Genomic DNA, 13,560 nt, shown 5'->3' with positions numbered 1-13,560 from the left:
AGCTGGTAGTTTGGAACTGCTGACCTTATGGTAATACAATCATTGTTGCTCTTTTAATTTATTTTTGCCTTTCTCTATGGGTTGGAACCAATGGCACACAACAACTATTATTTAAAAGGTAATACGTGGTAAAAAATTCAAATTGTATCAACAGTAGAGTAAAAAGTTTCCCTCTCCTGTCCTCCTGCTCTTGAATATACTTTCAGAGATGTTTTCTGAGTATACAAGTATACATGGATAATATTCTGAGTTTTTTCTCTTGTTTTTCAACTTGTGTGTATTGAGTGAAGGTTTACAGAGCTGATTATCAGTTGGCAATATACCTTTTTATTTTTGCCTACACTTTTATTAAAGGAGCGCTGCTAGCGTTGTGGTTACAGCACACCACTACCATCACTTTTATTAATACAGATACTATATTTCTCTGGGCTTTGACTATTTACAAACAATGCTGCATCGAGTAATTAATTTTTATGTAATTTTCCCCATTTATCTGAATACAGTGATTTCCTAAGATTGAAATAGCTAAAGGTTATGTTCATTTTTAATTTTGGTAATTATTTGCCAAACTGCTCTCCACGAAGTTTGTACCAATTCGTATTCCAAGTGGTGATGTGCCGTGGAGTCGGTTCCGACTCATAGGGAACCTGTCCAGGGTTTCCGAGGCTGTAAATCTTAACGGGAGCAGAAAGCCTATCTTTCTCCCCCTGAACTGCTGTTAGTTTGGAACTGCTGACCCTGAGGTTAGCAGGCCGATTCATAACCACAATGTTACCAGAGCTCCTTTCATATTCCAAGTAGCCACACAATTATGTCAATTAAATTTTGGGTTCTTTGCCACTATGCTACCGCATGAACATTTAAATTTGCATGCATTTTTCTTCCATGAAATCGTTTCATATATTTAAAAGCCACTTGTATTTTTAATCTGTTGTTGTTAAGCGCCATCGAGTCGGTTCCGATCCATAGAGACCCTGTACAGGGTTTCCGAGGAGCGTCGAGTGAGCTTGAACTTAGGACCTTGAGGTTCAAACCGACTTTGTAGTGCTGCACATTAAACCCACAACGCTGCACCAGGACTCTTATTTTAAAGTGAAAACTTTCCTTCCGTTACTATTTAATATCTTGACTTCCTCATTCCACCCAAAATCGGTGCTCGGGAACCGAGCGCTTTGTCCATTGCTTTTGTGTCATCTGTTGAATGAATGAGGTTCAGAGAAATGACTGGCGCACGTCTTAGTGTAGTCAAGACCAGAATTCTTGGCTGACTCTAAAGCCCACACGTTTGTTTTCCGACAACCTAGGGGAGATACTAAACACTCTATTCACCAGACCCGGGGCCAGAAAGGTAACGGAAAATGGCTGGAATGCTTTGGGATGTGAGGACCGTGCCAAAATGGCGAACAAATACTTATCTAAAGTCGCAGCCGCTATTCTTACCCACTTTATTGCATGCCTATTGTCGGCCTTCTGTATTTTCCGAAACCGGATTTCCGGTGTTCTGGTGAAAGCTCAGGATTTCAAAGCATTTCCAAACAACTATGGGTTTACACACTAACGCAGACACAGAGCCAATCAGGTGGAGAGTGACAGCCAAGAAACAAATAGGTTTGTATGCAAAAAGAGGAGTCTGTGCCGTCAGGCTAGTGGGTTGAGGATTCCCGAAGGATAGAAACAAGCGCAGAACGCAGTTTAAGCACGCCCATCCGAGCGGCCCGCCGGCTTCTCCAGCAGCTTCGGTGTGGGCATTAGAAGATGCCCCGAATAAAGGTAATAACTAGCTGCACATTTCCTTATCGGTTCCAGCAGAGCCAGCTTGCCTTAGGACTGAGTTCGAGCCCTTGATCTCAGAGGGGACACCTCAGGTTCTGCAACCGAATTCCTTCCTGCTTAGTCCCGCCCTGCCGTCCCCTGGACCACCACTTCCGTTTGCCCAGTCGTCTGGGAAACCGGCGTCTTCCGGTCGCGCAGTGGTGGGCGGAGCTAAGATGGCCGAGGAGAGACCGGAGACGGTGAGCGCCGACTTTTTCATTAATGTCCCAGCCGCCAGGCAGGCAAGGGGAAGGCGGCTAGACAGGTTGGCGGGCGCTGGGCCCTGGCTCCCAGCCCTGGCGCCACACAGCCGCTCCGGGGGAGGCGCGGAGCCGGATCCCGAGCGGCTCGGGGTGGGCGGGGCGGGGCGGGGCGGCGCGCTCCCGCTCCTGCTCTTTCGGGGTCTGGTCACCCAGGGGCGCGTCTGAATCTTTGCTGCTATGGATCTGTTCCAGGACTGATTGCGATCCCACTTGGGCGCCGCTGAACTCTTTCCCTAACTCCTTTTCTAGCTCTCGTGGTTTGGAATGGAAAGAGTAGCACAAATGTAGAGACGGTTTCTGTTAATCCCCTGGATTAGGAATTTAATTTGCTAAAAGCCTAGACGCCTCCCGCGTCACTGCCTTCTGTTTATGGGGTGGGACCGTGTTTCCTCTGTTGTTGAGAAAAGTACTGTTTTGGGATTCAGTTGAAGTCTTAGGTGTTTATTAAACTCTACAGAATTGTATTAAGAGTACCTAGATAAATTCAGATGCCCCAACAGTAATTTTTGATATTTGTGAACCCACCAGCTCCTCCGCGGCACAAAGGTGAGGCTTTCTGTACCCGCAAAAGGATTGAAAACCTCAGAAACCCTATTAAGGGTCTTTCTGTGAGTCGAAACCGACTCCACCCACCCGTTGTTGTTCTTGGGTGCCATCGAGTCGGTACTGACTCATAGTGACCCTATGCACAACAGAACGAAACACTGCTGGATCCTGGGCCAACCTCACAATTGTTGCCACGCTTGAGCCCATTGATGCTGCCACTTTGCCAATCCATCAGAGAAAAGGGGTCTGCCTCTTTTTCTCTGACCCTTCACCTTACCAAACATGATGTCCTTCTCCAGCGACTGGTCCCTCCTGACAATATGTCCAAACTGGCCTCCAAGGATCATTCTGGCTGCACTTCTTCCAACACAGATCTATTGGTTCTTTCGGCAGCCCATGTCACTTTCAGTATTCTCCTCCAACACCATAACTCAAAAGCATCAATTCTTCTGTAGTCTTCCTTATTCACTGTCCAGCTTTTGCATGCATATGAGGTTATTGAAAATACCATGGCTTGGGTCAGGTGCACCTTAGTCCTCAAGCTGACATCTTTGCTCTTCAACAGTAACAGTATTTACCTCTATCCCCCTCCTTTTTTTTGGATGTACAAATATCACACAGAAAATATACTGTAAATGTTCGAAGGGCACATTTTGCAAGCCAGCCTCCTGCCTGCAGGCACACAACCTTTCTCAGTCCATGGGCCTACAGTTCTCAGTTGCTCAATCTATGCTGTTGCCTCTGCTACCACCTCTGCTCACTGCTTTTCTGGTTAGGATCCCATGCTACACTCATGCTCATCCTTCTTGCTGGTCCTAGGGTTCTCAGAATCTCTTCTGACATCCATTTTTGTCCTTTCTTTTGTGTCTTTTTAATGATCTTTTGCTTTCTTCCTGAATGTTGTTCTTGATGCCATCCCACAACTCTTTCTGGTCTTTGCTCATTAGTGTCTAATGCATAACATCTTTTCCTGAGATGGTTTCTAAATTCAGGTGGGATATGTTCAGGTCTTATTTTAGCTCTTGAGGACTTGTTTTAATTTTCTTCAGCTTCAGCCTGATCTTGTAGAAGAGCAATTGATGGTCTGTTCCACAGTGTGCACTTGACCTTGCTTTTGCTGATGATATGGAGCTTTTCCACTGTCTCTGCCAACAGATGTAATCATTTTGATTCCTGTGTTTTCCAACTGGTGAAAACCATGTACATTGTCACCTTTTATGCTATTTAAAAAGATATTTGCAATGAGTACATTGGTCTTGCAAAATCCTATCATGTGATCTCCGGCATCATTTCTATGATCAGGACCTTATTTTTCAAATACTGAACTTCCTCTTTGTTTCCAATCTTTGCATTTCAGTCACCAGTAATTAGCAATACATGTCGATTGCATGTTTGATCAATTTCAGATTGAAAAAGTTGATAGAATTCTTCAATTTCATCATCACTGGCTTTTATGGTTGGTGTACAAATTTTAATTATAGTGATAATTAACTGGTCTTCCTTGTAGGCTTATGGATATTATCCTTTCATAGACAGCATTATAGGTAAGATGGATCTTTATGTGTTCTGTTCCGTTTAATTTTTGACAATTTCCAGTATTCCTAGATTCATTTTTTGTGCATTCTGTTTTCTGATTATTAATGGATATTTGCAGCTGTTTTTCCTCATTTTGAGTTGTGCTGCATCAGCTAATGAAGGTCCCTAAAGTTTTACTCCATTTGTGTCATCACGGTCAACTCTACTTTGAGGAGGCAGCTCTTCCCTAGTGCCTTCCAATCTGAGGGACGTATCTTATGATAATATATCTGATAACTTTTTGCTGCTATTCGTAATGTTTTCATTAGCCTAATATTTAGAAGTAGCCTGCCTCTTCTTTCTACCATGTCTTAGTCTGGAAGCTCAGCTGAAACTTGTCCGCCATAGGTGGACAAGTTTAAAATACAGGTAGCACGGCTTCCAGCATCATAGCCACGTGCAGGGAAACATGTTCTGACAAAAGTGACAGATGACTGGTGGTTCTTTAGTTTGTTGTTGTTGTTAGGTGCATTAAGTCGGTTCTGACTCATAGCGATGTTGTGCACAACAGAACGAAATACCTTCCCATCCTGAGCTATCCTAACGATCATTATTAAACTTGAACTTACTGCTGATGCCACGGTGCCAATCCATATCATTAGGGGTCTTCCTCTTTTTCACTGACCTTCCGCTTTACTAAGCATGATGTCTTTCTCCAGGGACTGGTTCCTCCTCATAGTATGTCTAAAATTTGAGAGATGAATTCTCATCATCCTGGCATCTAAGGATTATTCTGGCTGTACTTCTTCCAGTACCGATTTATTTATTCTTCTGGCTGTCCATGGTACTTCTAATATTATTCTCAAACACCATAACTCAAATATATCAATTCTTCTATAGTCTTCCTTATTTTTTATTCAACTTTCACATGCATATGATGCTACTGAAACTAATATGGCTTGGGTCAGGTGCGTGTTAGCCCTTAAACGAACATCTTTGCTTTTAAAAAGGTCTTGTGCAGCCGATTTGCCTAAGGCAATACACCATTTGATTGCTTGACTGCTGCTTCCTTGAGTGTTGATTGTGGATCCAAGCAAAATGAAGTCTTTGACAACTTCAGTCTTTTTCCATTTATTATGATGTTATTCATTTGTTCAGTGGTGAGGATTTTTGTTTTCTTTACATTAAAGGACAACCCATAATGAAGGCTGTGGTCTTTGATCTTCATCACTATTTTAAATCCTCTTCACTTTCAGCCAGTAAGGTGATAGCATCTGTATATCATGTGATCTCCTATCAGCAAGGCCATATTTTCCAACAACTAATCCTTCCTCTTTCTTTCCAACCTTTGCATTCCAATCACCAGTAATTGTCAGTTCATCTTGATTGCATATTTGATCATTTTCAGACTGAAGAAGTTGATAAAATTATTCAGTTTCATTACCACTGGCTTTAAGTGGTTGGTGCATAAATTTGAATAATAGTGGTATTAACTGGTCTATATTGTAGTCATATGGATAATATCCTATCACAGACAGCATTGTACTTCAAGATAGGTCTAAAATGTTCTTTATCACAATGAATGCTGTACTGATGAGTGCCACACCATTCCTCTTGAATTTGTCATTTCTGCATAGTAAACTATACGATTGTCATATTTTGAATGAACACTACTACCTGTCCAATTCAGCTCACTAATGCCTAGAGTCTCAGCCTTAATGTGTTCCATTTAATTTTTGACAACTTCCAGTTTTTCTAGATTCATACTTCATATATTCCATATTCTTATTATTAATGGATGTTTGCAGCTGTTTCTCCCCATTTTGAGTAGTGCTGCATCAACAAATAAAGGTCCTGAAAGCTTTACTCCATTTGTGTCATCACGGTCAACTCTATTTTGAGGAGGCATCCTTCCCCAGTTGTATTTTGAGTGCCTTCTAACCTGAGGGGCTCATCTTCTGGCACTGCATCTGACAGTGTTCTGCTTCTGTTCACCATGTTTTCAGTGACTAAACGTTTAGAAGTAGCTGACCTCCTCTTTTTCCTGCTGTGTTTTAGTCTGGAAGTTCAACTGAAACTTGTCCACTATGGGTTGTTGTTGAATATGCCGTGGAGTCGGTTCCGACTCATAGTGACCCCGTACAGGGTTTCCGAGGCTGTAAATCTTTACGGGAGCAGAAAGCCTCATCTTTCTCCCGCAGAGCGGCTGGTAGTTTCGAACTGTTGACCTTGAGGTTTGCAGCCTGATTCATAACCACTATGCTACCAGAGCACCACTACAGGTGACCCTGTTTAAAATACCGATAGCTTAGCTTCCAACATTACAGGAACACCACTGTTTAACAAACTTACAGACAAGTGGTGGCTCCATAGGCTAGCAAGGTGTGTTGCTGTTGTTGTTGTTAAGTGACTTTGAGTTGGTTCAACTCATAGTGACCCTCTTTAGGGTTTCCAAGGAGTGACTGTTGGGTGTAAACTTCCGACCTTGTGGTGCAAACTGACCTTGTAGTTGAGTGCTTATCCTACAGTACCACCCCCAGGATTCTATCGGAAAGTATATATGGTGTTGTAACGTAGACTTCTGTCATTTCAGAGAACTCAGTTTCCTGCATCTGTTGAATCTCAAAAACCTCGACTGAAAAAAGGTCTGTATAGCAATTTCATTGTTTACGTGTGTTTGTACCGATTTCCCTTTGACTCATTAATTCTGTGTTCTGTGTTTTGTGCATTATAACTTAAAAAAACCTGAGTGTTAACTAACAGTGGTTATACAATCTCCTGTGTTGTTTTTTATAAACTATATATAACAATATTAATATTTTTTAAATATTGGAGTCTAAAAGTAACCCGGAAACCCCAAGCTAACCTTATAAAAGAACATTTGCCACTTTCAGGAATTTATAGTAAAGGAATCAGTATGTTTGCAAACATGAATGATTATTTTGGTGTTTATATTAGTAGAAATGGAAATACTAAATATCCAACAATAAGGAATTAGGTTATTTTTCATAAAATGGAATTATAATCATTTATTAGTAATATAATAGTATTAAATTTACTGATACTTACCACAGATTGTTAAAATTTAAAAAAAGTTTTAAAAAATGAGTATATCATATGATTTGTTTCTATAGAATTAAGGGTTATGGAAATTAATTACATTATAGTTGGTAGCTATTCTGAAAATATGTCATTTTATGTACTCTGTAAGACAATTCCATATAAGCATTTATGGTGGTGGTGGATATGTGCCAAAGAGCCGGTTTTGACTCATAGAGATCATGTATAGGTTTCCAAGGCTGTAAATCTTTATGGGAGCCAAAAGCCTCATCTTTTTCCCACAGACCTGCTGGTAGTTTCAAACTGATGACCTTGAGGTTAATAGCCCGACTTGTAACTACTGTGCTATCAGAATTTCTTTATAAGTATATATATATGGTGGTTGGTTGGTTATGTGCCGTGGAGTCGGTTCTGACTCATAGCTACCCTGTACAGGATTTCCGAGGCTGTAAATCTTTACGGGAGCAGAAAGCCTCGTCTTTCTCCTGCGGAACAGCTGAGAACTGTTGACCTTGTGGTTCGCAGCCCGATTCGTAACCACTACGCTACCAGAGTATATATGTTTAAATATATATATTGTTGTTAAATACTTATAACACTTAACAACAACAAACCTCATTGTTTCTCCTATGATAGTAAATGACTTGCATTAATTTTTTGGAGGGGTCGTGGGTGGTGGTGCTGGTGGTAGTGGTGGTGGGTGGGCCTTCCTTCACCACTCCACTAATTAAAATAAGGACTCAGCAATGGTCTTTTTAAGATTACCTGACCTGCCGGTGATTCAGAAGTGTAGCCGGTATTGAGTGAGACTCCTGCTGATAATAAGAGATACTTACTAAATGTTCACTTCTTAGTTTAAATGAAAGGTACTTTGCATTTTGAAGTCCTGGTGTGGTGTCGAGGATAAGCACTGGAATGCTAACTGCAGGGTCACTGGTTCAAACCTACCAGCTGCTCCTTGGAAACCCTATACAAGGTTGCTCTGAGTCAGAACCAGTTTGGTGAAACTTAATAACAACAAGCATGCATTTTGTTTTATCCCTCTTTCTTTCTTTTTTTTTTTTTTTTAAAAAAATGAGAGTAAAATCTATAAATGTGAAGTGCACAGCTTTTGAATTTTGAAAAATACTTATACTCATGTACTTTCCCCTCAGATGAAGTGAAATAATTTTCATCACTTTGCAAGTTTCCTCATTCTCCTTTCTAGTCCTTGTAGTTCTCCAGAGGAAATCACCAAGTGTCTTCACTTTGTTATTAGTGCTGGGATGAGATGGTATCTCATGGTTGTTTGATTTGTATCTTGCTGATGACTAATGATTGTGAGTGTTTCTTCATATCTTTATTGGCTGTCTGACTGTCATCTTTGGTGATGTGTCTGTTTATTACTTTTGCCCATCTTTAAATCGGATTATTTGCTCTTTTCTTGTTGAGGTGAAGAAATTTTCTACACATTTAAAAGAGAGCCTTTGTCTGATAAGTTACTGCCAAAATTTTTTCCCCAGTCTGCGGATTTTGTTTTTAATCTTTCAGTAAAATCTTTTGATACAGCTAAGTGTCTAATTTTTAGGAGGTCCAGTCATCTAATTTGTTTATTTTCCATTATGTTCGATATCATATTTATGAAGGACCTAACTTTGGGGTTAAGTTTAAATTCTTCACTCAGTATGTGTACATACACTTAAAAAAGATATGTAAAGTTAGGCCAAACCAAAACCACTGCTGTGGACAATTTCAGTCATAGCAGCCCTGTGGGACAGAGTGGCGCTACCTAACTGCTCCATAGAAATTTCAGGGCTGTAAATCTTACCTGAAGCAGACTGTCTCATCTTCCCTCCCTGAGTGGCTTGTGTTTCCAAACCACTGACTTTTCAGTGAGGTGCTTAATCTAGAACAGGAACCTTTTTTTTCTGCCAAAATTTCTAACATCATTCACAGGCCATACAAAATTATCAATTTAAAAATTAGCCTGCTGTATTTGGCCAAAAATTTACTCAACTCACCCCTATTGTGGACTCCTGGAGTCCTGGTGTGGCATTGTAGGGTAAGCACTGCACTGCAAGGTTGGTTTGAACCACGAGTCAGTGGTTCAAACTTATACCAGCCACTCCTCAGAAACCCTATACAGAGTTGTTCTGAGTTGGAACAAAGTCGACCGCATTTCACAACAATGTGGACTCCTGGCATGGAACTAACTATAGGATAAGTGCTAGACTCTGAGCCACAAGGTTGGCTGTTCAAACCCACCAGCTGCTCCTTGGAAACCCTAAACAGGGTCGCTTTGAGTCGGAACTGAATCAGCGGCACTTAACAACAACAACAACAGTGTGATGGCTGGAACTGCGGCTGCCTCGGCAGGGCAGACCAAATGCTTTTGAGGGCCTTATGTGCCTGTGGGCTGAATGTTCGCCCACCCCTGATCTAGGATTTGCTGCTAAACCGTGGTTTTATATGACTTATCTTTTTCTTCTTCCTCCCACTCTTATACTTTTAAATCTCCTGAGATGCAAACAAGCTGGATAGCAGTTATTTTTTGTATAAAAACCCAGCTTGTAACGTGTGTTCTTAGGTCAGTACTGATTCATTCCTTTATTATTTATGCCCCTGAACAAATAGAGTTGATGTTTGTGCTGACCCTGGGCCTGTCTACCCATTACACACTCTTCCCTTCTCTGCTTTGTATTGTGAAGAACTGACCCTTGCAGGCTCCCTTCCTTCTTAGGTTCTTCCTATGTCAACAGTTTCTGGTTAACTTAGTGAGTTGGAGGAGCTGGCAAGAGATTAAAGGGCTAGAGGGATGGCAAAGCCAAATTTCCCCCCTTCCTCTGTGCTTGGGAGAGCCAGGGACTTGGGGAGCATTCTCTGACACTCTTTTCTGTTGCTCCTGCTCCCCGGGATCAGGCCTATCTTGTTTTTAGCTTCCTCAAGGTAATCCAGTCCTGGATTCTGGTGCTGTACCTCTCCTGTCGTTAGTCTTCCGACCTAGAATGTGTAGCGACTTTTGTTCATGCTAGCCTTCAGATTGCCTGTTTTTCTCATTTTTTTTCCTCATCTAAACTCGTTTCCACTGAGGTGATTCTGACTCATGTCAACTTTGTATAGGATTTCTGAGACTAATTCTTTACGGGAGCAGATAGCCCAATGCTTAACCCACAATGCACCTGCTTATTGCGAAAGTCCCTTTCTTTTAAACCCTTAAGAGGCTACTGAGTTTTTGTTTGGATTCTGACTGATACCGAGCTAAATATTAAAAATGTTATAGTCTTGTTCTTTTCAAGATTTATTCTTTTGATATCCCAAATGCATATTGTATTGAGGTAAAAACATGTTACAATTCCTGTTTGGTATGAGGAAATTAGTATTTATTGATTGTCTACTTGGAGATTCTTCGTAATTTTCTAGTGAAAATTATACAGGAAAAATGATAAGTACCTTAACCTAGGTCTCATAGAATGCTAGGATTGTATCAAAATCAGAATTCTCTCTAATTTTATGTTTGCTGCATGCCTGCTAGCCCTGAAATAGGTTTTTTGGCAAAGAGGGGTTCACTTATATGAGCAGGCTTCAAAAAGTTTGTAAAAAAATTCATAATCTTTAAATTTCATTTTCCCAGTGAAGTTTTTGGAGCCCTTTTGTATTGAAAGTCATAGTTATTTTAGAAAAAGTTTCAACTAGAGTCAAGCCACAGTAGTTTTCAGCTTTGCTCTCTGAGGAAATGTTATACCTAGCATTAATCAAACTTTAACGTAAGGTTTGAAATAAAGTCATTTGTGAGAGAACATAGAACGTAGGACATACCACAGGGAGGAGAGTTCTTGCAGGGTAAATGTATAAAATCTAAGTCTGGTGCCTCCTTGACAAGGAAAAACAGGCAAAGAATGTCACAAAAGAATAGAATGTTGGCAGAAGAGAAGGGCACAACAGCAGTGTTGTTGCCAGGTAGCCAGCCTCCCTCCCAGGACCTTGGTGGGAGTGTGAGCGGCAGCGGTGTGAGCTGGAGAAATGAACCAGGTCTTCCCTGGTCTGTGTCTGGCGGGCCGCCTGAGCTCTGATACTGTGAACGTCTCAAGTGTAACACGGGAGCTCCAGTCTCTCTGACTTTTTTGTGAAATAGAGGTGGCTCTGCTTTCCATGTAACATGGGGGCTTCAAAAAGTTTGTGAGAAAATTCCATCATCTTTGAATTCCATTTTTCCACAGACTTTTTGAAGCCTCCCCTACCCTCTCCCGCCCTGTAAATTCCTATCTTTTTGGAGGATCTTTGAAATAGGTAATTCTCTTAATACCTGAAAAAGTGTATAGGAACTCGTATCTCTGTTGGCAAGAGGAGTTGGAGAGAAGTGGTCAATGATCTGGAAAATGAATTCAACTTCTAGATTCACAGGTAAAATTCTAACTGTAAATTAAGGATTTGTAGAATCAAGAGGTTTCTAAGGTATCTAGAATTCCTAAATATTAACTATGATAAAACCCAGCCACAACAGATAACTTTTTATGGACTTACTTACTATATGCCAGCCACTCTTGGAACCTCTGTTTATAAGGTCACTCAGTCCTCACACTCTGAGGATGGGTGATTTGACTCCCTCAGCACCTTTTCAGAATTGTGATCCTTTTTGCCCCTGCACTCCCTGCCCGCCCCTCTATCCTGACTGACTTTTTCCCATAGAAAGCATGTCACTCATAAATACGCACGTGTAACTCACTGGGCTGCATGTCTGTCCATTTTAGCACCCCGACTCCACTTTCCCACACATACTGAAAGTAGGGAATGCCTAACCCAGTGCCTAGAGCAGCACCTGGCACATGGTAGGCATTCAATAAATATTTTTTTGAAAGAACGAATCTCCCATTTTACAGATGAGGAAACTAACTTTCCTAAGAGTTGGCACTGGGACAGTTATAGGGTATGGAAATGGTCTCTCAAGTCTTAAATGCAGCTGAAGGTTATTTTAGCTTTTAAGCAATCCACAGCTCTAGGAGTGTAATCTTTAGCACTTCAATTTGGTGGTGTCTTCTCTTCTTCGAAGGAGCCCTGGTGTAGCACCGTAGAATAAACACTGCACTGCTAACTGAAAAGTCTGCAGTTCAAACCCACTCCGTGGGATAAAGATGAGGCTGTCTGCTCCCATCAAGATTGATTGTTGTTGTGGTTAAGTTGTTGGTTCTGACTCATAGCAACCCTGTATACAGTGTCCAAGGAGCAGCTGGTGGGTTTGAACTTCTGACCTTGTGGTTCACAGTTCAGGGATGATTCTGCAGCACCATACCAGGAATCCAAACTAGAATGTACTTTGTTCCCACCTAGTCTCAAATCAGGGACTGTAAAGTTTTACGGCCTGGGAAACTGTGTACAGGGTCGCTGTGAGTGGGGGTCCACTTGATGGTGTGTGTTTCTGGACTAACATACTGCTCCAGACTGCTCAATCCCTGGGGACCTGGAGCTACAATATGGACTGCACATTTTTCTCTTCATTCTTCACTCATGAAACAGAAAATATAACTTGTCCTTTATTGTGAGATTTTAATAATAAGTCTTTAAAAGGTGCAGTTTATACATTTTCTCTTTTTAGGATGTAAAGATACTACTGCTTCGTGATACTGAAAAGAAAGGCTAGAGCAGGCTAAACACAAACTTTAAGAAGTAATGCTGCTTGTTCCTTCTAAAGAATAGGGAACAGAAGTATGGGCATGATTCTAGATGCCAGAAGTAGGAAAGAGAGATTTAAAGAATAAATTCCCTGAGTGCAACACCTTTCTTTTAGTCAGCAGGGACTTAAATTTGAACTTCATCTCTTCCATCAATGCCAATCTATCATCAGATCCTAGCCATTCATGATCTGCCTAACTAACTACTTCCCGAACTGTGTTTCCTGCTGAAAGCAAGCAAATCACCAAGATTAAAGACATGTGTAAAGTGGGTAGAGGGTGCATGTGAGTGGCACATGGGTAGAGCACACCTAATGAATTTTCTGCGGTAATCTTACTGAGTAATCTTGAACCAATATCTATTGAATCATTATCTAACCACAAGAGAAAAAGAGAAGGAGGCAATGACTGTTTCTGAGTTTTCAGTATCACGAAGTAGTAGTACGTTTACATCCTAAAAAGCGAAAATGTATAAACTGCACATTTTAAAGAGAGCAAATAATCCAAGAAGCTAGATTATCTGAAGAAGAATGTGGCATCAGAATTGGAGGAAGATTCATTAACAACCAGCAATTTGCAGATGGTACAGGTAGAGCCTTGCTTGCTGGATACGAAGAGAACTTAAAATACTAATGAAGATCAAATGGGTTGCACCTCAATGCGAAGAAAACCAAAGTCCTCACCACTGGACCAGTAAATAACATCATGATAAATGCAGA

At 41.1% G+C, this 13,560-nt stretch overlaps 1 protein-coding gene across 1 annotated transcript in view; it reads left to right on the top strand.

Moving 5' to 3' along the window:
- Window positions 1–1,945: 1,945 nt before the first annotated feature.
- BBS4 (Bardet-Biedl syndrome 4) overlaps window positions 1,946–13,560 on the top strand; it is a gene marked incomplete at its 3' end in the record, with an annotated part of 53,825 nt that continues 42,210 nt past the window's right edge. Inside the window, exons 1-2 of the mRNA XM_006866514.1 lie at window positions 1,946–2,012; window positions 6,730–6,781. Of these exons, the coding sequence (XP_006866576.1) occupies window positions 1,989–2,012; window positions 6,730–6,781 (76 nt within the window). The remainder of the gene's footprint in view (window positions 2,013–6,729; window positions 6,782–13,560) is intronic.

This window comes from Chrysochloris asiatica, unplaced genomic scaffold, assembly GCF_000296735.1.
Source record: "Chrysochloris asiatica unplaced genomic scaffold, ChrAsi1.0 scaffold00092, whole genome shotgun sequence".
Lineage (NCBI taxonomy): Eukaryota > Metazoa > Chordata > Mammalia > Afrosoricida > Chrysochloridae > Chrysochloris > Chrysochloris asiatica.
The sequence above is the reverse complement of the archived record's forward strand: the minus strand, read 5'-3'. Positions and strand labels throughout refer to the sequence as shown.